This window comes from Gopherus flavomarginatus, chromosome 1, assembly GCF_025201925.1.
Source record: "Gopherus flavomarginatus isolate rGopFla2 chromosome 1, rGopFla2.mat.asm, whole genome shotgun sequence".
In the NCBI taxonomy this organism is placed as follows: domain Eukaryota; kingdom Metazoa; phylum Chordata; order Testudines; family Testudinidae; genus Gopherus; species Gopherus flavomarginatus.
This window is the reverse complement of record NC_066617.1, coordinates 217,686,437-217,712,351: the sequence shown is the minus strand read 5'-3', so window position 1 is coordinate 217,712,351 and position 25,915 is coordinate 217,686,437. Positions and strand designations below refer to the sequence as shown.

Genomic DNA, 25,915 nt, shown 5'->3' with positions numbered 1-25,915 from the left:
GACTCAGTCCCCTGGGGTCTCACCAGAATGAAAAAACAATCAGGTTCTGTAAACAAGAAAAGCTTTTAATTAAAGAAAGAAAAATAGTAAAAATTATCTTTGTAAATTTAAAATGGAATAGGTACAGGGTCTTTCAGCTATAGACACTGGGAATACCCTCCCAGCCTAAGTATACAAGTACAAATTAAAATCTTTTCACCAAATACCAATTTGAACTCCTTTCAGCCAAATACACATTTGCAAATAAAGAAAACAACCATAAGCCTAACTCGCTCTATCTACCTAGTACTCACTATTCTAACCTTATAAGAGCTTGTATCGGAGAGATTGGAGAGAAACCTGGTTGCACATCTGGTCCCTCTGAGCCCCCAGAGTGAACAACAACCAAAAACTAACAGCACACACAAAAACTTCCCTCCCTCAATATTTGAAAGTATCCTGTCCCCTGATTGGTCCTCTGGTCAGGTGACAGCCAGGCTCACAGATCTTGTTAACCCTTTACAGGCAAAAGAGATATGAAGTACTTCTGTTCTATTAACTCTTACTTATCTGTTTATGACACATGCTTTCACTGGCCACTTTCCTCATCCAGCAATCTACTCTCACAGTTCTCCAGTCCAGCTTGAATCTGCTAGTCCTGAGTTTTCCCTTCAGCCTCCTCTCATCTCCCAGCGATCATCAGCTTAAATCCCCTTCAAAACTCAACCATATTGTCTACCTGCAAATCCAAACCTCAGCTCTTCGCTACCATCAGCTCGATCAGGCAGCATGTCATACAAACAAAGCACTTTTCAGGTACTGCTCCAGGATAATGTGAATGCCACAGCTTCCACATCCAGTCATCTTCATTGTCTCTTCCATTCCTTGAGTCACTACCAATGCTGCTTCTGTAGCTGTGACAGGCTTCCCTCTTAAGCTCCTATCAAGGAACCACCCCTCCCCTGCCCCTACCCACACAGTCCCTCTCCAAAACTCCCCTTACAAACTCCCACTCAAACTCCCCTGTTTCCAGCTCTATTTGCTGGCTCCTATGCTACTGCTGCTGTCTTGCCAATGTGTCTCAGATGCAACACAGTCCCATTAGTAAGAGGGGTTTTCTTCACCAATCAGTCTTTGGCCTCCCTCTCTCTCTGGTCACTGTGGATACAGGTTTCTGTGACATGGATGCCCATCCTCTAGGGATTGTTCTGGGGCCACCAGCTATCAACAGTAAAGATCTTCTGTTTAGGGTGATCACCTTTTCAAAAGGCAAAAGTGGAACACATGCAGGAGCCCTACCCCCTCCCTGGCCCCGCCCCCTTCTCCTCTTCTTCCCCGAGGCCCTACCCCAAGCTAGGCCAGAAGCCAGAGGGGAACGGTGCTGGGGGCCCAACAATAAACCTCAGCTAATGTCCTCCCCCTCCCACCCCCCCCACACACCCAGGGTATGCCTCACAGGGCAGGTAGAGAGTCCAGGGCTACCCACAGTGGCCCGGGTTTCCTGGGCGGCTCTTACTACTGCCTGACTCCAGCTTGTGGCCTGGCAAGGAGGAGCTAAGGCCCACTTCTGCTCTCCTACATTGGGAGGAGGCTGGCACCGCCCCTGAACAAAAAGCAACACCACAGGGAATTGGGGGGGAAATGCTGTCCCAGAGTCATTCAGCCTGGGACTAGGACTTGAACTCTGCATTTCTGGACTAACCCAACCAATTCAAGATGGGTAGTCACCTTACTTCTGTTGCTCCCAAACCACTGGAATGTTGTACAGACAGAACAGTCCATGCATATAGACCCAATTGCTAGATCTGGTCCTTAATTGAAAGCACCAAAAAAAAAAAAAAAAGATCCACATTATTCCTTAAACCAACTGGTCTCTCAACATTTAGGACTTGATCGTGATACTGCTACTTACACTGAGTTATTGCCACCTAGTCTACACTGAAGGCAATGAGAGCATGAGTGAAGTATGGTACTCCACAGCATGAGCAGAATTATCACAATCATGCCCTTAGCTTTTAAAAGAAAACTATTTCTCACTCTTCTCACGTTTGCTGTTCTTGGGTCTAATTCAAATCTCTCACTTGTTTTAAGCTGGTGTAACTTTACTGATTTCATTAAGTTGCCTTGATTAATTCTGGGAGTTAAACATCAGGCCCCATGGCTACGACTGTAAAAATAGCAGCTTAAAGGTAGGTTCGTAAATCCATATTCAGACCATGAAACAAGTGGCCTAATTTGGAGAAGTGCTGAGCATCAAGCAGCTCCCTCTGATTTTGGTTGTCACTAGCGGTGTTTCCAGGTGGTTGTTGCTGCTCTCTTGATTTAAGGATTGTCTTGGTGTACGAGTTTGGTATGTTTCACTAAGTTTACAATCAGTACACTTAGGAAAGTTTCTGTCGTGACTCACAAGCCTCAAACCCAGGTCCAGAAGGATTACAAGAGCAGCCACACTTTTGCTCTCCACATGGTGTCTTCTGACAACTTCTGATCCAGGACCCACAAAGCTCAGCCCCAGTCAGAGATAGACATCCCATTGGCTGCTCTGGGACTCTGCCAATTGGCCTGCTGATCTCACATAAGCCAGCAACAGGAACAGGCAGCTATCTGAACAACTGAAATCCATCCTGCTTCTGCTCTTCTTTCCCTGGTCTGACCTCCTGGTATCCTGACCTGACCTAATCATGGTTACTGACTTGTGGCACTGATCCCCAGTTTGTCTCCTGCTTCTGACTTTACAGTCAGCTTATTCCTAATTGTGGACTCCAGCTCTGACCACAAGGTCTGGCTGCCCACAACCTGGCCCTGATAGTTTCTACCAAGCGGAAAGATTTTACCAGTATGAGAGACAGTTCCTGTATACAGGATGGGAAATGCTGCTGAAATTAGTAAAAAGCTTTCAACTGGCATGACACAAGGTTTGCGAGCACATTTTAACTGATGACTTCTACATATGCCAGCTACACACACAAGCTGCTAATTGCTCTCCCTAACACAATTTTAAGGTTATGGCTACCCAGTGTTAAATCTTTACATTCCACACAATTGAAATAAATGTATTAGTTAAGAACTTCAACAACATTTGAATGGAATTACTTTCAGAAATTCACAACCAATATGCAGTTACATGAAGTCATCAGATTACAGGTTACTAAAAAGAATATTAGATCCTGAATCCCATATTCAGATATTAGTAAGGATCAGGACCTCAAGAAACAGAAGAGACAGAGATCTGGTGCAATGAAAGGGCAGGGGAGAGTAAAATAAATCAGATGTGTCAGATTAAACTGATTTGTTTTACAAATTTGGAAAACAAACATAAAAATGCCTTAATATGGTTACTGCATTGCATCCTTATAGGTCAGAGTTAACGTTGTTTGAGTGCTTTAACCATGCATTTCTATATCTTAACGTTTGGACTTCTTTTAAGCTTAACCTTAACTTAAATTTTCTGGGTTTTACTAATTTGTTTTGGGATAATTGCAATTTCCCAATAACAGTTTTTATCCTTAAGTTACTGATATGTATTCTCACCCTGCACTCCATTTTAAAATAGTTTTCTGTCTGGGAATGCACATGTATAAGAGTTGTTTCACCACTGAAACACATCATCATTGTGGTGAAAGGCCCCAGCCAGCCCACAGCATGCTGTGCAACAGGGTAGGAAGGAAAATTTTGACCAATGTCACCTGTGAAAACTCACACTCTCTTACAAAGGAACTTCATACTCAGATTTAGGAGAGCTTTTTTTTTTTTCCCCCAGAAAAGCCGCTGAACACATTTAGCTTTTGAACACATTTTGAAGTCCCACTGAAATTAATGAATAGTTCTGAAGAGGTATGGACTTAAGCATGTGCTTTAGTCCTTTTCCTGAACTGAGCCTCAAACTGAGTCATCTGGATATTGGTTTTTAAGGAGGACACACACACAGAGTAAACTGCACAGAAGTCAATGTATAGGCCTTGCAAAGAAAAAGAGATGAACTGATCCCACTGGAATTGAAATCTGTGGTTAAAGGGGCTGCACCTACATTAGTTTTTTTTTTCCTTAATATTTTTTACTATTGCTACTACTGATCCATATGGGAGCACTTGTGTAGACTGATCACCGTTGAAACCACTGTATTGTGCAACCCTGCGGCTGCTTCTTGCTAGCTCCCTCACCATTGTTCCTGCCTTTGCAGCAACAGTTGGAAGTGTTAAGAACACTGCCTAATGGAGACAAGTTTACAGAGACCAGGTCACGGGCGGCTTTAGGTATTTTGCTGTCCCAAGCATGGCAGGCAGGCTGCCTTCCATGGCTTGCCTGTGGGAGGTCCCCGGTCCCGCAGATTCGGCGGCACGCCTGCCGGAGGTCTGCCGAATCTGCGGGACCAGTGGACACTCCACAGGCATGCTGCCAAAGACAACCTGCCTGCCGTCCTCGCGGTGACCAGCAGAGAGCCCCCTGTGGCTTGCCGCCCCAGGCACGCGCTTGGCGTGCTGGTGCCTGGAGCCGCCCCTAGGCCAGGCATGTTAAACATGATGCGTACCACTACTTAACCATCCCCTTTTCAGCTGAATTTAAAGGGCCTGCATTTTATGTACCCTTGTTTATGCCTGTATACACACTAAGCTTTCAAAGGTGCCAATTCGTTCAGTAGCCCAAGGGGGGAAAAAAAGCTGAAAATAAACTCTTGCTACTCAAAGTGTGCTAGTCCTTGTTACAAACTGAAATATTCAAGTCCAGAACAGTACAGGGCTTGTATAGTCACTAGATTTGGATTCTAATGAGCTGATAAGGGAAGTGAATTTCAAAGACATGGGCACTCAGATAGGGAGCGTGTGCCCAGCTCTCTGTCAGGAAGTGTTGAAATCCAGTCTCTGAAAGCAAGCATTTCCTAACTGATTTCCACTGCTTTGGAATTGTATAAGGAAAGAGTGAAGGGTCTCTCAGCTAGAACTGGCCCCAAACAGTCTGAACAGGGCTTTAGAGTACTATTCAGTGTTTTGGTGGTGGCCTTTAAAGAAAATTCCTGTCATAGTCCTAAAACTCATCAGAGGGGTGGGATTTCCTGCCAGCTCCCTAGCCAACCATTGTCTGGGAGCAGAAGGCTGACCCTATATCTTGCTGCCCAATCTCCTCGCACCTGAATACACGCTGCCACATGAGTGGCTGGATGTGAGTGGCTCTGCTAATCAACTGCACAGCACTTCAATCAGTCCTGAGCGGATGCCCCAGCACACAGCTTAGAGGAAATACAGGCCCTGACACCATGACTGAAGGATTGATGTCAAAAGGGCACTTGGACTGTGTGTTTGCTGATAAAAGGTGCTGCAGTGATTTCAGGGTGAATTCCTGTCTCTCTAAAGACTGTAGGATGGGTCTCTGCCCCAAAACTAGCAGTAAGAGTTTGGAAAAATAGTTACCAAAGACAGGTGCCCCTACCAGAGAGTGTAACTCAAAATACAAATGAAATATACATTATTCTAAAACTAGATCATGCTTAAATACTCACAACTAATTCATGCCCTACTATGGAAACCCCTTTGGGGACACTCTTCAAGTTTCAGTGTGTAAAGCTTCTGACACATTCTGCAAACGGGGCAGCATTTGCCTGCTCATTTTATTAGTAGTTTCTTATATTGTCCAGTGCTCAAAAGACACTATCTGGATGAGAGCTCCATTATTATAGGTGCTGCATGCAGGAAGAGACAGCCTCTGCCCTCAAGAGTATACAAACTAAAAGGCCAAGACATACCAAGGGTAGCGGGATATACAAACAAGCAAAGTGATCAGGTGATGATTGACTAGCATCTTGTTTGCTTCACAGTGTTTTGTGGAGGAGGGGCTTGTTTTTGTTTTTGTTTTTTTTTAAATATAACTTGTCCTCAATTGCTCCTCTACTTACCCGTTGTTAACTTCAAATGTGTACTAAAAGGTAAACTATCCCTATCTGCTGTTCTAGCTAAACTTCTGCCCTGTGTTGGCCCACTCTCAATAATTAGCCAGGGTTGCTTCACTACCTGTTGTGCCTCTGCCTTCCTACTCCCCAAATATCCTACTACACAGGGCTGCCCAGGGGGAGGGGACAAGTGGGGCAATTTGCCCCAGGCCCTGGGCCCCACAGGGCCCCCCCCCCCCCGAGAATATAGTATTCTATAGTATTGCAACTTTTTTTATGGAAGGGACCCCCAAAATAGCTTTGCTCCAGGCCCCCATAATCCTCTGGGCAGCCCTGCTACTACACACACACACACACACACACACACACACACACTTACTAGCTAAGGCCTTTTGCCGGGAGAAAAAAATAAAAGTGGTAGCCAATCACAAAAGCCCTCAACAATTGTCCACAATCTAAAGTCTCTGGAGGCCACTCTCACCATATGACATGGGGTGGGCTGATTCTCATCTGCCCCAGCCACACACAGTCAGTGGCTCTAGGCACTTCTTTTGTTCCACCTGGAGTAGATATCTCCATCTGAAGGGAGGGGGAATAAATTCTTAAGCACAATCATGCAAGTTCCTGGAGCTGGGACCCTACAACCTCCAAAATATTCTGAAATCCACAAAGACAATCTGAATCTAGAGACATCTGCATGGAGGGCAAACGCCTCTGTGCTCCAGCTTAGATATCCCCAATAGCATCACAGGTCTCGCAGGTGATGCCTGGCCCCTGTCCAACTCCAAAGATAGTGTTGAAAGAAGAGCTGTGACCCTTAGGAACAAATGACAACATCAGCATTAAATCCCAAAACCATTCCCCACAGATTTGCCAGGCAACGCTGCACAGGCAGCTCTTTGTGGCCTCACCGTATCCCTCCCTCCAACACATTTTGGGCCATGGCTCTCAAATACAAACAACCTAGGGTAAAGGAAACAGGTAAATTATCTTCCACATGGTAGAGCATTAATATAGTCATACTGATGTAGGTAAGTATACTGATGTAGGTAAGTATAAAGGGCAGAATTTGTTGTAATAAACAAGCAAATTTATTTTAATCCCAGTGGAAAATATTGGGATTCTTTCTCCAGCTCTCTCTGAAAAGAGAAAGCAAGGCTTTTATAAAAAAAAGAAAAAGCTACAAATTTAATAATATATTAATTAAGCAATAAGTCATGATAGGCAGTATATTTCTGGGCAATTACTGCACAGTATTAAGAGACATGGAGTCAAAGGCCAAATGAGAAACCACCAGAGAAGTACAATAATCCCATTTCCCTAGAAATTAACTGCCTGGAGTGTTTTATAATGTTATGGTCGAAGGTGAGTTTAAAAAAATAATAGAGAGAGACTAGTGCATTCATTTAGTGGGCATGCATCAGTTAATTCACACAGATCAAAGGGATCCATTTCTACTCAAGATTTCTGAACCCATTTTGCATTTTCTCAGAAAAAGCAAATGACAGAAAACAGTAATATTACATGCATGCATAAAATATGTCCATATCCCTGCTAAATTGCAGCAGGCCAACTGTATTATTACATACAGCAGGGGGCAGCAGGATCCTTCCCCAGAGTTTTGTTTCAGCTCTAAATACCCTTTAAATTCTGAAAGCTTATCTTTTCATATCCTTGAAAATGGCTTTTTTTAAACCCATCTAGCAGACTAGGTGTATCTGTCAGTCTCTTCATTATGGGCTATCAGAGAGGCTTAATCTGTTGGCTCCAGCACAGATATGATTGACAGGATGAACGGAAGCCATACTTGATGGATCTCCGAGTAGGGGGAGGAGGGAGGGAGGAAATATATCATTTACTGGCCAAGCCAAAAAACACCAGAATGTATAATAGGACAGGATTTGGTATGGCAATTTTATACTGTATTACGGAATTCTTGGGCCTATTTGTTTTTAAAGGTCTTTCTTAAGGTCTCCCTTTATCTCTGCATAAATTGTTCCACTTTGGTGTTTTGAAAAATCAAAGAAGAGCTTTACAGTATATGACAACCATTAAAATTAATAACTAAAAGTTAACCAATTAAATTAATTCCTCTGGTGGCGCAGGAGCAGAAATAAACACCTTTAAAATTTAATCCTATTTATTTTCATCCTTATGGCTTCAAGGGTTCATTCACCTTTACAAACTGATTGTTCAAATTTTAAAAAAGAACATGAAAACTTATCAGAATGGGCTTCAAGAAGAATAAAGGGGGACATGAAACAACACAAAAATAACCTACTCAAAAAGCGGATACTTTTGAGTTATTACCTGCAGTCCCTCATGCAGCAGGTACTTAAGACAATAATTATTTGTTTGCATTGGATTTAGAAGCTGCAAGAGTGCAAATGTAAAAATTATTGACCTATTACAAAACTGATATCCCAAAAATGCTTAATACTATTTAGCATAAGACAAACGAAATGTCTCTGAACTATTATGACTACAGTGGACATGTACTGCATGAAACTGAAACTGTGTTTATAACATTTTAAACACAGTTCTTGAAGTGATTAGTTTATTTACCTGCTGCAAAAAGCATGACTGCGAGTGGTCTGTAGAACCGCCTTCGAGAACCCACACAGATCGAGATCAAACCAATCAGGAAAGCTATGAGAATGATGGTAGCACCGCCCAGAAGCAAAGCGAGAGTCGCTATCTGCCAGTCTAGAAAGAAAAAGAAAAAAACAATTGCAGTAAAATAAACACACACTTCCCCTACAGAGGAAAAAAGAACTATGAAGGGTACACAGCACATCAAGACCTGAGGAAACTCACAACCAGTTTTTTTTTTTAAATAAGTGCAAATCCTTCAGGAGTTTTTAAATGCTTCATATGATAGATACAAGTTAAAAGGCAAATCCTGCAATCCTTTCTCAAGATTCAACTGGGGGGTTTGCCTGAGTAACAACTGCAGGAGTTGAGTCTTTGGCTTTGTCCAGCTTAGGAAGAGAGGACAAGGTTCGGTCAGGATTAGTTAACGTGTTAGCTTAGTCCAATCTAAATCACAGCTTTCCCCAGTATTAACCTTTATTCTCCATTATTCTACATGTCCTCTGGAATGGTGGCTGAAGCATGACGGGACATATGAATCTTTAGCGCATCTATCATGTAAATATCTTGCGATGGTGTCTACAACAGTGCCATGAGAACACCTGTATTCACTTTCAGGTGACATTGTGAACAAGAAGGGGGCAGCATTATCTCCTGCAAATGTAAACAAACGTGTTTGTCTGAGGAATTGGCTGAACAAGAAATAGCACTGAGCAGATTTGTAGGCTCTAAAGTTTTACATTGTTTTATTTTTGAATGTGGGGGGGGGGTTTGTACAGAATTCTACATTTGTAAGTTCAACTTTCATGATAAAGAGATTGCACTACAGTACTTGTATTAGGTGAATTGAAAAAAACTATTTTGTTTTTACAGTACAAATATTTGTAATCAAAATGATAAAGTGCACACTGTACTCTTCATATTCTGTGTTATAATTGAAATCAATATACTTGAAAATGTAGAAAACAAAAATATTTAAATAAATGGTATTCTATTATTGTTTAACAGTATGATTAATCACAACTTTTTAAATCACTTGACAGCCCTAGTTAATACCTTGACTTGAAAGGGTCAAGGCTGACCCTCATGAGGAGCATTGTGGGGTCTGATCACCCATTTATGAGTATGAAATGGGAAGTGCCGTAGCCACACACAAAAAAAAATCTTGAAGGGAAAAAAAAAAAGACACATTCAATAATCTGAATCATGAGACTCAGAGGAAGGAGGGAGATATTACAAGCAAGAATTCATTTTGAACTAAAAACAAGGATAAATCCAGAAATTTCCCAGTGCTACAGTAATGACTGTAATAAGCAGAATGGGCCAATTCCTAAAGTCCTTACTCTGGACGCAAATCCTTACTTTGGAAAAACTCCCAATGAAGTCAATGGAAGTTTCATTTAGATATAACTGCAGGAACTGGCCCAGTGATAATTCACAATCATTTTAGCAGTCTGGAATCAAGCATTTCTGTACACTGGAAAATCCACCCCTATGCAGAGGGCCAGACAATCCCTAATTTGAGGGCCTCGTGCTGACTACCTGCAAAGAAGCAGATTTCAACCTTAGTCCCATTGCAACAATGTGGATCAAGCAAGAGTATCATAGCAACAACTCCAGTCATTCCGAACTAGAAAAGAGATAATCACCAACACAAATCCCTACAATGAGTTTGTGGGGAGAGAAACAACTATGGATACTTTGGATTTCTCACTGTCTGGCACATCTAGCACTGATATTTCACTTGGAATAGAATAGCAAAGTGTATGACTATTAACTTTGTACAGAAGAACTGATTTAAGACCTCACTCTCAGCATAGATTTAGAGATCAAACTTTACCAGAATAAGATCAAATCAAGAAGAATAAATGCCCAAAACCCTTAAATGTATTTTAAAGGCGAGCAAGTAAAATATGTTCAAAATTAAGCACATTTTGGTGTCAATAACTAGTTAGAAGGACTCCTACAGTATGGATGAAAGAAATGAAGAGGAAGTTGTGAAAAAGGAAGTTTGAAATTGTGAATGCATTTCTAAATGAAAACAGTATTGTTTTTTGAAAAGCCATATTTGTGCATGTATATCTTTTATTGTCATGCTACTTACATGTTTATGCCTATATTTTGTCACTTTAATTACTGAAAAATACCCAAAGAATATTTCAAACTATTTATTCTTTGTTTTCTTAGCTAAGCAATCATTAGGAAGACAAACGCTCAGGTGATACTTATTACCTCTGTTCCCCTAAAAACCAACCCAGGGTCATACTTGTATTAGTTTTATTACAATGCCACTGTTAGGTCAGATAGAAAAGAGATGGAGCTTATTCATACACGCACACATTCACTGCATTCATACCCTCATGCACCCACACACTTACACAGGCAGAGAGTTACTGGAGACAGCATGGAGGCCAAGAAGCTGAAGCGTGGTAGATCTGGGGTGCCTGCTTGTGGTCACAAATCCAGGCTGCTGAGTAGGTCAAGAAGCAGGGGCTTGGGTGCATGCCTTCTTCCTCTTACTTTTGAACTGGGCAGCTCCTTGTTACGTACACCAAGTTTCCTTTCTGTGTCCGTCACCGAGAAGCATTCCCAGACCAGTTCCTTTCATGCATACCAGGTTCTTCTTTTCTTTACAGCACTTCATGACTGCCTTCTCAGGGCAGATTATATCAGACATACCTGGCTCCTGCCCAGGGCTGCCCAGAGGATTCAGGGGCCTGGGGTCTTCGACGACAGGTCCCAGGGCGGAAGAACCCCCCACCGCGGGTCTTCAGGGCACTTTGGCGAAAGGTCCCGGAGTAGAAAAAAACCCCGCTGCCAAAAACCCAGAGCAGAAGCAGCTCCGGGGGGCCGGGCCCCACGAGAGTTTTCCCGGGGCCCCAGAGCGAGTGAAGGACCCCGCTCCGGGGGCCCCAAAAAACTCTCGTGGGGGCCCCTGCGAGGCCTGGGGCAAATTGCCCCACTTGCCCCGCTCCCCCTGGGTGGCCCTGCTCCAGTCTCCTCTCTCCTTGCAGTTCCTCTCCGCACAGTCCCACATACACTCCCTCATTCACACTCTCATTCACATTCTCTCTGAGGGATGGGATATTACAAAGCTTGGAAGTTCATACAAGTGGTAACTTGAAAAGGTTACAGAGCTTGCAAAGGTTACAAAACTTTAAGGGCTATGCTAACAATCACTGAATTTACAAAGTCTGCAAAAAGGTTGCAGAACTTGATACAAATTACAGATCTTACAATCCCATTTGAGCGGAGGCTTTACATAACAATACTGTAAATTTCAGTTTCTCACACACTGAAATGAGCAAGGAGGACTTGCATCTTAGGCCCTGTCTACAATGGTGAAGTTTGAACTGCTATAACTACACTGTTGTATTTAAGCCAGTGTAAATACATGCTACATTAAAACAATATATACATAGAACACAACTGATTCAAACCCATAAAGTAGACACTTTGCAATAACCTGAAGAGGGGCTTACCACCTGCATGACTTAAACCAGTAAATCACCAGTAAGTCATGTATGAATGGAACATCTCTTTGCTAATGGGTCTGCGCCAGTGTAACTATATAGATGCAGTTACATTAGAGATATTTGTAGCAGTGAAGACAGGTCCTTGGTGACTGAGGTTCAGATATTGACTGTCTATGGGCCTGGGAACAAGGAACTCTTCAAGTCTCCTACCCTGACTCAATAGATGCAGTTAAAGACGTCGTCATTTACTCTCTCTCTGTGTTTTACTATTAGTGAAATGGAAATACTGTCTTATCTACCTAAAGGAGTGTTACAAGGACTGATTGATTAATGCTGATATGACAATGAAAATTTTAAATGATTATAATTTTTGTTAAATTATGTTACTGATTTATAAGATACTTTCCTAGTAACAGAGTGCTGTGCAAAATGAATATATAAACATAGCAGCACCCACAGATATCAAATGGAGACGCATCCAACCAACATGGAACCACATCAGAGAAAACCCTACACTTAAAAATTGCGCAGGTATAAAGACAAGACATACAATTCATCTCACCAGAAGGTAAAGCCCACTCAAGAGTGCAAGTATAAGTCAAATTATATACATATGGAGATGCTAAGGAATGAAAATTTTCAGTGCTTACAAATAATAAGAGATTACATGTTATCTTCAGGATGATCAGAAGCCAGACTGTCTCCTTAAATAAAGAGCTACAAGGTGATGAGAAAGTTAAGAATGCCACTGCTTTCCAAAGGGATTGCAAATAGGTAATAGATAAGGCAGGAAGACCAATCAAGTGGTAACAATAGTCCAAGTACAAGATGTAAACTTGGGCTAACATTTTAGCCACCAGCTCAGGAACATTATGGATTTTGGTAAGGTTAAAACAACGATACCACCATGTTTCACTACTGATGTGGGCTGTAAGCAGACAAATCAATGTTGACAAACACCCGTTTTCCAAACTAAAAGATTTAAATTCAGTGTGATTACTCACATGTATAAAGTGATGGATGTGACTGAAAGTTTGAAAACTGAGGCCTTATTGACCAGTATTAGTTCTGAAACATGATCCACTTACATTTTAATAATACAGTACATCATAGCAGTATATCACGTCAACCAACAGAGCAAGACTTTGGTGACTACAACAAAGTTGTTTGAAATTGTGCTAGTCTTTTCACTATGTGTAAATGGTAGACATCTTATATAATTTGAGACTTAAAAAGAGTGGTCTCCTCAAATTTGAACCCAAATTTAGATACTTAGATTTTGAAAGAATAGCTTTTTAAAAACTAACAATCTCAATTGAAATATTTCCAGGGTATTTTTAAAGCTTAAAAGAAAACAGTTATTTTCACTCATAAAGTGCTTGCAATACAAACATTGTAACACAGAGCCTAAAATGGTCATGAACAAAAGTGAAATTGACTTAACTGATTTTCATTGGACAAGCTCAGAGAAATGCAAAAAGAAAAGTAATAAGTAAATTAGATTTTCAAAACTGAAATAATTTTAAAACCTAAGTTGCTCTTAGTAACAAGTAAAGAATTATTACATTAAATGTGTCGTAGAATATCAGGGTTGGAAGGGACTTCAGGAGGTCATCTAGCCCAAACCCCTGCTCAAAGCAGGACCAATCACCAACTAAATCATCCCAGCCAGGGCTTTGTCAAGCCTGACTTGAAAACCAATAAGGAAGGAGATTCCACCACCTCCCTAGGTAACCCATTCCAGTTCTTCATCACCCTCCTAGTGAAAAAGTTTTCCCTAATAGCCAACCTAAACCTCTCCCACTGCAATTTGAGACCATTACTCCTTGTTCTGTCATCTGCAACCACTGAGAACAGTCTAGACCCATCCTCTTTGGAACCTCCTTTCAGGTAGTTTGAAAGCAGCCATCAAATCCCCCCTCATTCTTCTCTTCTGCAGACTAAACAATCACAGTTCCCTGAGCCTCTCTTCATAAGTCATATGCTCCAGCCCCCTAACCATTTTTGTGCTCTCCGCTGGACTCTTTCCAATTTTTCCACATCCTTCTTGTAGTGTGGGGCCCAAAACTGGACACAGTACTCCACATGAGGCCTCACCAATGTCGAATAGAGGGGAATGATCACGTCCCTCGATCTGCTGGCTATGCCCCTACTTATACAGCCTCAAAAACTGTTAGCCTTCTTGGCAATAAGCACACTGTGGACTCATATCCAGCTTCTCATCCAGTGTAACCCCAGGTCCTTTTCTGCAGAACTCCTGCCTAGCCACTCAGTCCCTAGTCTGTAGCAGTGCATAGGATTCTTTCGTCCTAAGTGCAGGACTCTGCACTTGCCCTTGTTGAACCTCAGATTTCTTTTGGCCCAATCCGCTAATTTGTCTAAATCCCTCTATATCCTATCCCTACCTTCCAGTGTATTTACCACTCCCCCTAGTTTAGTCTCATCTGCAAACTTGCTGAGAGTGCAGTCCAAGCCATCCTCCAGATCATTAATGAAGATATTGAACAAAACTGGCCCCAGGACCAACCCTTGGGGCACTCCACTTGATACCGGCTGACAACTAGACATGGAGCCATTGATCACATGGAGCTACTGATCACTACCCATTGAGCCCGATGATCTAGCCTTTAATTCACACCTGCTTGATCACAATTAACATATCTAGTACGTAACTAGACATTCCTCATGAAATGCCTCTGGGATAGATATGCTAAGCAAGGGGACTACGACTCCTATCAGCCCTCTCCCCACTGCATATCTCCTTTCCCCTGGCCAGGAAAGGGGAATGGTCCTGAACCAGGAAATGCATAAGCTATGTTTGGAAGTGGCAGCTATATGGCCACTGAGGTCTGGGAAGTTGAAGCAGAAGATGCATGGCTAGCCAGAAGTTGCACAGAAGCTAGATGCAGAGAGGAATCCCCAGGGACTGTACACAGAGCCACCTGTTTCCAGGCTGGGATGCTGGACAATAAAGCCAGGCTACTATTGTATTTGAACGGCTACTAATGTATTTGAAAATCTAGATGTAGATTTGTGCCCTTAAGGGGACATACTGTACATACCATAGGAAACAATCACCCCTACACTGATCCTGGTGGGTGTTTTTATAACAAAGAAATTTATTAATAATATTATTTTAGGGGTATCACAAAATTTGCAAAGTGTATGTGACTTTTAACCAGAAGAATTTCATACATATTTTCATCATCCAGAATGTGCCATACAAAACAGAAAATGAGCCTTTAACATAAAAATGCTCTTCTCAATTAAATAAAATAAAAATAGTCCTGGCCCCTTTTACATTAATCACTTTCTTGCAACTCATATTTAATTTTTTCCTATCTGAGGACAGCTTCAGTTTCATATCTATTCAGAAATTCTGCCAATTTCTTAGCTATTTATAAGCACAGTGTTAATTTGACCTTGAAAAGTATCACTTTCCTCCCTGCTACCCAGTAAAGTGAAGTGAACCTAAGTACTCAGCTGTATCTTCATTCTTAACTAAAAACAGCTTTATTTGCTCAATTTCTTTGCCAAAATAATACTTCAGTTTTAGGATACCATCAGCAAAAGTCATGAAAGAAGGATTAAATGTTTCAAAGTTCTGAGAATAAAAAATGTATTTCCTTTTAATAAAGAGGTCATTCATTGTAAATATGAAAGAGCCATGCAAATGTTTTGTGTTTCAGTACTTCCGTGTTTTGGGGCATTCCTGAAAAAGAAAATATTTTTCTCTCCACAGAATTCTGAATTGAAAGTGGCTGGGAAAATACATTCTGTAATACTGAATACTAACATGCAGTAGCTCTTTCATACACTGTAAGTAAACTTAGTTAAGCTATTTTGAAAAACAAGATAAAGATAAAGCCAAGGATGTACAAAATTTGATTTGTACAAAAGTTCTCCACAGAGCCCTTTGCTTGTTAGGAATGAAATAAGAGAAATTATTTGTGTCATTGTGACAGTGGTAATAAACATTAGAAGAATTTCTTACTTCCACAGCTGAACAAGAAGAAACTTTATTAGAATAAAGAAAATAGTATTTTCTCTAACACTATTCTCTCAGCTTCTCAGTAGAGCTTATACCTAGGACACATCCCAGCCTCCTCCTGTTTAGCACCCTGCTACAGATTTAAAGTAACAGTATACATCTCGGAGAGTATGTAATACAGAATTTAGATCAAAGAATGAACCTGAAAGAATGTGCCAAGTGAAATGCAGAAAAATTATTGATACACCTACACCAGATGCAAAAGAAATTAAGCATAACCCACTGAGTGTCATAGCAATTAACTAATAAAGCAAATAAGATAATGAGACATTTCTAATTACTTTAAAATGTTAACAAGTGATTTGTGCAGTTATAAATAGCTATATACCTCTCCTTTTGCTGCATTTACAAACCTCCAAAAACAAATTAACCATAAAGAAACATAAATCATCATTAAAGCAAAACAAAGTAGAGTATGCTTTCTAAAAAGTTCTCTGACCAGCAAACTTGTCATCTCTTTTCTTAACATTATCCATACGCAAAGACTAACATGGTAGGCCTGCTTCTCTTCTCATACCCAAGTAAATTAGGAGTAACTCTATTGAAGTCTCTAGCGGAGTTACTGGTGTAAAAGGAATAACATAACCACCACAAAACTCTTGTGGTGAAATTACTCCACTCGCATACAGACCAAGTATCTAGGCTCTACGTGAGTGGAACACAGAATGCGTAAAGAATTTCTTGGAAAGGTTATTTGGACTCTATGTAGGCAGAGCGCAGAGCCGTTAATAACATGAAATCCACTCCCCACCTTTCCATCCCCACCAAGCCAGGGCCAAGCCATGGATCTTCTATGCAGTCCATCTCCACAGCTATGAACGCAGAGTGCTGGGGCCACCAAGATCAAAATAAAGATGGATCTGCAGCCTCTCTCCTTTTGGCTCTCTTCACAGAGATCCTTAGCACATCTTGCAGAGGTGCAGACACCCCTGTGAAGTCACTTCATCAGCAAACCTTCACAGCAGTCCCTTACACAGGCACTCCATACTATAGGTGACTTTTCTGTGCTATTTATGTGCTTACATTGTTCCCATCATGCATCACTGGTGCTGCCCCCTTTGATCTTTGCACATTGTAGCAGATTCTTAGGCAATTGGGAATATTTCACCTAAAGCCAATCCTGTCTACATGATGCCATTGTCTGTGAACCAGCACTACTGTGTCTGTATAAACAGTTTTCTTAGGGTTGAATATAAATACTTTGTTGAGTCATTGCTCTGTTTGTGAAACTGAATTTTGGCACTCAGTACAGCTATCTAAGTCTACAGAAGCACTGAAAGCAGCCACTCATGGGAAAATTCAGAAGTATTTTTATAAACCAAAACCACCAAGTTCTGCTGCTATCTTAGAACAAGAAAACGTGAAGGCAATAACTATTTTTATTAAATACAAAACTCCAAATAAGGCATATTAAAAGGAAAATATTTATTAATTAATTGAACAACATATTTCAGAATGTATTTTTGTACTTTAGACTCACAGCTGAGGGGTGGAGAGTTACCCTTTTCATAGAACTGGAAGAAACCTCGAGAGGTCATCTAGTCCAGCCCCCTACACTCAACTAGGACTAAGTATTTTATACACAAAGATCCAAATATTACTTGTTTTACCAGTGCTGTAATCAGGGCAAGGCGAGTGAAGTGGAGGGGCGTAGCCCTACCACGATCAGCAGCGCTTCGGCCGCAGCTCTACGGCCACCACTTCTTCAGTGGCAATTTGGCGGTGAGTCCTTGTGTCCCTGTCCAATGGAAGGACCTGACGCCGAATTGCTGCCACCGCCGCTTTATTCATTCTTTGGCAGCAATTTGGTGGCAGATCCTTCTCTCCGAGAGGGACTCAGGGACCCGCCACCGAAGAATGAATGAAGCAGCGGCAGCAATTCAGCAGCAGGTCCTTCCCTCCGAAAGAAATTCAGGGACCCGCCGCCGAATTGTCACTGAAGAGCCTGGAGCCGGCCCTTGCCTCGGGCACAAAAATTCCTTGTTACGGATCTGTGTTTTACTCACATAAAATGCCAGTTAAGGCCTCCATTCTACAAACTGCTGTTGTGATAGTTGGGCCAACAAATTTAGCCTAATTGTGAGCTCAACTATAAAAGATATGTAAAAGTTCATAAAATGACAATAACACATAATAAATTTTGATGGGAACAGTTGTGGAAGGGAGACAATAAAATGAATTAATCCAAACAAAGAGATCTAGTGATATAATTCAAGACTTCTAAAATCAGAGTAAACAAGAAAACGAGAATTAAAATCTTAGTAAATGAGAAAAGTGTGAAACCAGAAGTCAGTGAACTAAAATTGTGTCAGGGACTAGGTCTAATTGGTGGACGAAATAATGAGATAGATGGAATAGCCTATCACTCCCTCTGTGGGTCCTTAAACAAAGAGACTTGGAGGGAGGAGGGGGAGATATGGAAAAAACAGAGGGAGGCTACTGGAGTGATCTTCACTGTCATCCCCACCATTTGCTGTGACCCCAGAGCTTCTTCATCCTAATTCTGAGAGATGTCCCAACCAGAACAGGCCAGAAAGAGGGACCCAGATGACATCACTACCTCTACTGGATCCAGCTTAATCCTAAACACCACCTGGGATGAAATGGGATAGGACTAACAGGAGCAGCTTCAGCCCATTTTAACTAACTTCTTCTCTCACAATGATTCTCAACCCATTTACCACTGTGGGTTGCATATGCAGCTTTTTTTTGTGTTATCTGAGCTGCATCCACACAATATATATACTACAGGTATGGCCCTGCGGATGTCACATGGGCCGTAGCCATGCGCTGATTGGGCCACAAGTGGCCCACGGGCCGCAGGTTGAGAACCACTGCTGAAGGACAGTTATTACTATCCTGAACTAGGATTGCCAGCTTTGTAATATTTAAAATCCAGACACTCCAGCAGGAGTGGCAGAACCACCCCTGCCCTGTCTCTTCCCCCGAGTCCTCACTCCTGCCCTGTCCCTTCTCCCTGAGGCCCTGGCCCCATTCGCTCCTCTTTTCCCTTCCCCATATTGTTCACTGCTCTTCCCCTCTCTCCCCCACCTCAGTTCGGGTTGGGAAGGGAATCCTGCCTCCCCTGCTTGCAGTAAGCTGACTTTGGCTGTCCAGTCAATAGATCTGACTGGATACTATCAGGTCTCCTTTTCGACAGGACTTTCTGGTCAAAAACTGGGCACCAGGCCACCCTATCTTTAATACCTTCAGAGAGACTGTCAAACTAGAGGTTCTTTCCTTGTAAGATTCTCTCCAGCTAAAGGGAAAGAATAAGGAATGTTGATAAAATAAAGGTCTTATTTTACATTCCAAATTCTGTAAACTGGTTTTCCTTATTTTCTGTATCTTTAATAAAACTTTTAAAAAGAATTGTAATAGTTTGTTTGCCATAGTGCTAAGGTCTCTGCATGCCAAACCCTGGACCTTATTTAACGTGGTTTCATGTTTGACTGTGACTGGGTTACGTTAACACCTTTTGCCCATTTATTCCACCTAAATAAATACAACAACACTTGCCCCTTACAGGCAACACCCTGTGTTTATCCGAAATGGCACTGTAATCAATGGGGGTCTGTGCAAAGATCCAATTGCACAAAGCAGCATGCAGGATCAGGGCCTTAGTCAATAGGAGTTTTGCATAACACAAACAGGATTTGCAGTACTATTTTCAAAAGCACCTAGATGACTTAAGTCCCACTATTTTCAATTAGACTTAGGATATGTCTACACAACAGTCATTGGGTGTGATTGCTGCTTGTGTGTATAATATCCAGCTAGCGCTAATCATTTACCCTTAGTCTTCATAGGACAAAGTCAAATCTATCCCAAAGATATTAACATGTAGTAGTCTGTAAATAATACAGGTTTGCATGTTAAAAAATATATATATAACGGTGCCAGGTTGCATAAATATACAAATGTATGAACAACTTGAGATGTATCATGCACTTGATCATTTGGCCATTGATGTATTGCTCACGAGCAAAGTAAAACAATTTTTATTTAATAAAAAAATCCCCAAAAACAATTGGATACAACTTTTCCTTTTTAATCCAGCTGCTCTCGCTTTTCTAACCCCACTGAACACAAGCTTATAAAACCTTGTGGGACCATTCTTTAGGTGATGAGGAAAAAAGTGTTTTAATCAGATGAAAGAAGATATAATCGATGTGAAATGCTTAACACTTTTTTAAAAAGATGCTATACATCAGACATCACTTTAGCCAACCAACCAATCTTCAAACTACAAGACAAGCACAGTATTACAGGAAATCATGTTATCTATAATTTATTCACCGTGTAATGTATGCCTAGGAATTTTCTGCACCAAATACACGACCTTGCTCTGAGATTCATATAGAATGTTTACTGTTTTAAAACTAATTGCTGGACATTCATTCCAATAATTACAGAAACCTAGAAACCTTAGAATTACATGTAGCTAATGCAGAGAAAGGGAGGGAGACAAAGATTGAAGATATACTTTTCAAGGTAAAAAGCATCTAATCTCTCCTTTTCCAAGCTCCTATATGCACACCTCTGCATTTGGCTTATAATATTTCAACAACTAGAAATGGGGGCGGGGGAGATGAGAGAAATGCACTTCACATTGCAATATGAATGTCATTATTTGCCAGAATTATCATTATTTACCAGAATTAGCAGAGTACTTAAAGCTAACTGGCAATTTTTTCCTAAAATTCATAAAACTCATTTCAATGTACCTGTGAAAAACTATTAGCACTTCAAAATCACTCAAAGAGCATTTTCCATCAAAATGATGGTCTTTATATTACTAATCTGGAGCAAGGAAAAAATGAATGAAGCAATACAACCTGACAGACCCTACCCCCTCTACTTGTTAGATTGGATACTATGTGATCATCTTTGGCCAGTGTTACAGTCCACTTGGTTCTAAATATAAATCTCATTAAATATTTAACCACTAGCTTTAGGAGCATCAAATTTATGGAACCAGATTTTTTTTCCCCAAATAAGCACACTTTAATAGAAAGTAAGCATTATAATTTTAAAAGTGATAATGCACAAAAGCAGTTGCAGTAATTTGAAGGAGACACTTTGTTGAAAATATCTTTCTCTTGTTTTAAAAAAAAAAGAAACTGTTGGGTGTCTCTCTTTATTTGAATACATGCACACACACCCCTTATGTGTTTGCTTAGCAGGAGTATTGCTGTGTTCCATGCATATGCTTCCAACTTGGGTGACCAGAGAACATGTTTGCCTTTGGCTTTGTCACTCCAAAAGGCCTGAAACACTGTGTTTCAGGGTATGCTGTAGTGGGAACATGTGTGGCCTAGAAGAATGAGCATAGGATTTGCTGTGAAAAGGTCCTGAGCTTTAATCCTGGCTCTGTTAGCCAGAGCAGAGTCTTGGACAAGTCACTTTGTTAATTTTCCTACCCATAAAACAGGGAACATACTTACACTATGGGCTGATGAGATGATTAATCAGTTAGTGATTCTAAGGCACTTCAAATATATTTCAAGCACTATATAAACACTAATTATTATTAACAGAACTTCATTGGTGGCAGGCTTGAAGTAAGCTTTTTACTTTTATACTGAGTCCATGTAAACTGCCAATTTAAAAGAGGCGAGCTTGTTGAAGAATGGATTATATAACCCAACAGGCCCCTTAGCTCCAACCTAGTATTTTGAATTACTATACGAGGATTAATGGACGGACAGAAAAGAATGCTGAAAATGTTTGTATCCTTATAGGTCAGTATTACTCCTTGGGGAGGGAGGGGGTCGGGAGAACGTGTACGTTCTGGAATTATGGAAATCTGTAGAGAAAAATCACTACAAATCAATTTTCTGTCAAGAGAGAAAGAGAGAAATATGCTGCAGTTGCATTTTATTTAGTTTGGCATATCACTTTTTTGGATACATCAGTAAAATACAGAAGTTTTCATGTTAGCTATGGGTCTGAGTATTAATTTTCCATTACTGTTTAACTACCATTTTTTTAGACTTAATAAAATTACATTTGTTCTGCTACTAGATAGCAAGCCAGAAGAGGGTACTGTAGTGACTACCTATCTTGCTGAGCTTTTTGCAAATATGTGTCAATAGCTACTCACTTAGAGCAAAGATCCATAGTTTCCAAGGACAAAGTCACTTTTGAGCTAGCAACTTTGCTTTGACGCGACTGCTCAGAATCAAAATAAGCATGTATGCGTCATCCAAGACTATTGACCACGTTACTTTAGAAATTTTCACCTAGTATACAATTTAGGTTAAACTCATGCAAGTGGTCTGACACCAGACAAGGACAGTCAGTTGTACTTCATTTTTTAAGAACACTTATTACATTAGAATAGGATTTTAAGCATAAAACTACAGTTAAATAATTTTTAATATGCACTGTGTTCCAAGTTAAGGATGGATTATCAGCTTACCTTCAATGACTTCTGACTACTAAATTTAAACATCTATAAAGACCTTGTTATATTTATTCCCTTGGGGTTGTTTTGTCTTTTAAACCTTCACGGAAGGTTGTAAAGAGTATAATTTTCTTAAAGGGAATTAAATGTTGCAAATATGTGTATTTAGGTGGTTTACTAAAAAGAATATATATGTGCCCTATTAACCAGAAAGGCTTTCCACTTGTTAACTATACTCATTTATATTCATAAATATTTTTATTTGCATTATTGATACAATAAGCCATTATGCTCCTCAAGGAGCCATGTTGGTCTATAAAATACATATGTATATATTTAAACCAAAATACATGTTTACCTGATATAAATGATTCCTTCAGAACTGATCTGTTTACCAGTTTATATTTATATGTATTTTTGATTTGACAGCATATGTTGGCTATGGTCTATTGTAAAAAAAGAACACAAGTATCATATGGTTCTGCAGAACATAGATGAGCCATACCGTTTTTATATAAGATGCATTTAATTATATAGAAATGTCATGAGAAATTAAGTGTGCATGTTCGATGACCCCTATTTAAACATGAACTTATTTTGCCTTAAACACATTAAAATTTAAGAAGAGCCTAACCCACATCAGAATAATAATCTGCAAGATTTTCTTTAAAAACAAAGCCAAGAAAGCATCCAAATCATTGGTTTTAGTCCCACATATTTAAAAATCAGAAGGATGACTTAAAAAAATTTACAGACAGATTTCCACATAACATGCAGAGTTTTGCCTATGTTTTTGCCCCAGACAAAATCTGTATTGCAGCACAACTCCTAAAATACTTAATTGGCATAACCAACTCTTGCAATTCTATTGGCAGTCCTGTGATACTTTGACTTTTCCTTAAAGCCCCAGCTTCTGGAGATGTGTGATTAGGTAAGAATATCAGCTTTCATTTGAAAACTAAATTAAAGTTCTAGCCCTCAGGGTTCTGAGAAAAGTTCGAAAACATGACCCAAGTGAACCCTAATAACTCAAAAGCCAGGCAGCAAATATAAAGAACCCTAAAATGTATTTACATTTTTTAAAAATCTCATGCTTCTAAAGCCAATCTTGTGATTTTGTTGGCCTGACTCATGATTTCTGAACACATAGGGTTGGCAATACTAGGAATATTCACATAGCTAAATATAAACAATGCTAAGAAAGATATTGGGTGCTTGGTTAAAATTATTTTAAAAAATCCTCAAGAATAAATGTATACTGTATGCCAAGTGATGGAAGTATTGACATGGATGAAAACAGACAAAAGGGATTATTTTGGGCTATAGCCCATGTAATCACTCTGTAAATTCCTTGATACAAACACAACAAAGTAGCTCTTTTCACAGAAGTTGGGGACCCTAAGCCTAGTTATGACAAACGTTTCCAAAATGTACTGCTTACTATATTCTTCATGTAGTAAGAAATTGCACTTCAAATATTAAGCAAGAACTATGATGTCATTGAATATGGGTCTGATCTAACTTCTCACTGAATTCAGCGGGAGTCTTTCCAATGACTTTAATGAGTCATATCTGGCTCTGAAGAGAAGTGGGGCAGAAAGAACACCACAGTTTCTCATATTTCAGGTTCCCTTTGAGAGCAGGATCGTGTGCCAAACATGAGGAAAGTAAAGGTCTTGTTCTAGTCACCTCAAATAAAACAATCATTCATTTCTTCCCCAGTAGCTTGTGAAACCTGGCTCCCCTTAAAGGAAAATGAGCAAAGCTGTTTCAAAGAACTGGAATAGAATCGAACAGTCAAGAATTTCAGCAAGGGGTGGAGAAAGGGTCAGGCAAGGGCAGCAGATCTGCTCCGATTTTTAACATGCACTGTCCAGCAAGGCTGCATTTGACATCTTAACCCATCCCCCTTTCGCCACCCACCTGCCTCCCTCTGTCTTCCATAAAAATAGAAAAGGTAGATGACTGACAAAGCAATTAGAGACAGATTAACAACCTTCAAACGCTGCCTTGCACTGTCCAGCTTCTTTTAATTCTCCACATTCTTTTGTGGGGAGAGGGGCAAACACACAGTGAAAGAAAGGGGGGAGGAGATGAAGCCATCTGAAAAGTCTTTATGCAATCAAGGGGATATTATTTCAGGAGACTAAGAAGGGGCAAAGGATTCACGTTGCTAGGGAGACACTTGGAAGCTGAGATTCCTACATAAATTTACATTTATACTGAAGGAAAAGAAAGCTGTCCTCCAAAGTTTGTTTAAATTCCCTGGTAACTGAACCAAGATGACATTTTTAAGAGTAATTTTTGCATTACACAGTCTAAAACAAATAACACTAAACCCCACTGAACGTTACCCTGGACACCGACAATGAATAAAATAATTTAAGACAATCAACGAGGGGAAATCTGTAATATTGTTTTCAAGCAGAGCTTAGATTGGTTCTGAGAACTACAAAAAGATTTCAGAGAAGTCAGGAAAAGAAGAAATTCATGCATTAAAAACATCCAGTACAAAACCAGGCAAACAGCTAACCATCTCTTCCCTTGCACGGTTACCAAAAATCTGAGGGCAAAGTGACACAAATAGACGCTTTAGCAGTTTTTGTGTGCCGGTTTTGATTTAACTTGTAAATGTTTCCATTGGGACTCCAGAAGTTTTTCCAATGAAGCCTAGAAAAACTCGTAAAAAAGCAGATTTTTTAAAAGAATGAAATCCAAGAGGCAGCTTGTTTGTTTCATTCACAGACCGTTTCTGGGTATCTGGAGCAGTTTTTCCAGTAGGAAAGGTGCCCTCCTCCCCCACGCACGAACAAAAGAGGCAAAAGGCTGAAGAAACACCAATAAACCAAAACGAGAGACGTGATAACAGGGCGAAAGGAATATGAAAGGGGAGGAAAAGCAGGGGTGAAAGTAAGATAAAAGACTGGCCGGTATAGGGGCCCGGCTCCGGGAGTAAGGGGCGGGGCTGGGGGTCAACCTCCCCAGCCAGCCCTTCCACGCTGCCAGGGCTCCAGCGGAGATTTAAAGGGCCGGGCCCCGGGGCAGCTGCCCCTATTGCCCACCCCTGTCGGCGGCCCTGCAGGTAGTGTAGCTTTCCTGGAAAGGACATACACTTGCTAAGAAGGAAAACACATAACTGAGGAGGAGGGGGAGAGAAGCAAAGGGATGATAGAATCCAGAGGGTGTCTGCTCAGGACAAAGTAGAAAAAAAACCAAAAAAAAAAAAAAAAAAAAGCTATTTCTTGTCTAGGCTGATCTGCAGATCACTGGGCTGGAAGCCGCAACTTTACAGGCAGATCCTGCTGGTTACTTTGGAGGGGAGAAGCGATATAACCCTTAGTCTCCAGGAATTGCTCCTTCTTTGGTGAACCGCCACCAGCGGCCAAAAACCAGAACTAAACCAGGACCTTTTGGCATGACAAAGACAAATGCAGCCACCTAGCTGATTTACAGAAACTACGCATTCTTAACCCGCTCCTGAGTCCCTGACCACAAAATAGAAAAGGGCTTGGTGGTACGGGGAATTG

At 40.7% G+C, this 25,915-nt stretch overlaps 1 protein-coding gene across 1 annotated transcript in view; it reads right to left on the bottom strand.

Annotated features, from left to right (window-relative positions):
• TMEM47 (transmembrane protein 47) overlaps window positions 1-25,915 on the bottom strand; it is a 39,331-nt gene that overhangs the window by 10,777 nt on the left and 2,639 nt on the right. Inside the window, exon 2 of the mRNA XM_050936735.1 lies at window positions 8,426-8,566. Coding sequence (XP_050792692.1) covers window positions 8,426-8,566 — 141 coding nt within the window. The remainder of the gene's footprint in view (window positions 1-8,425; window positions 8,567-25,915) is intronic.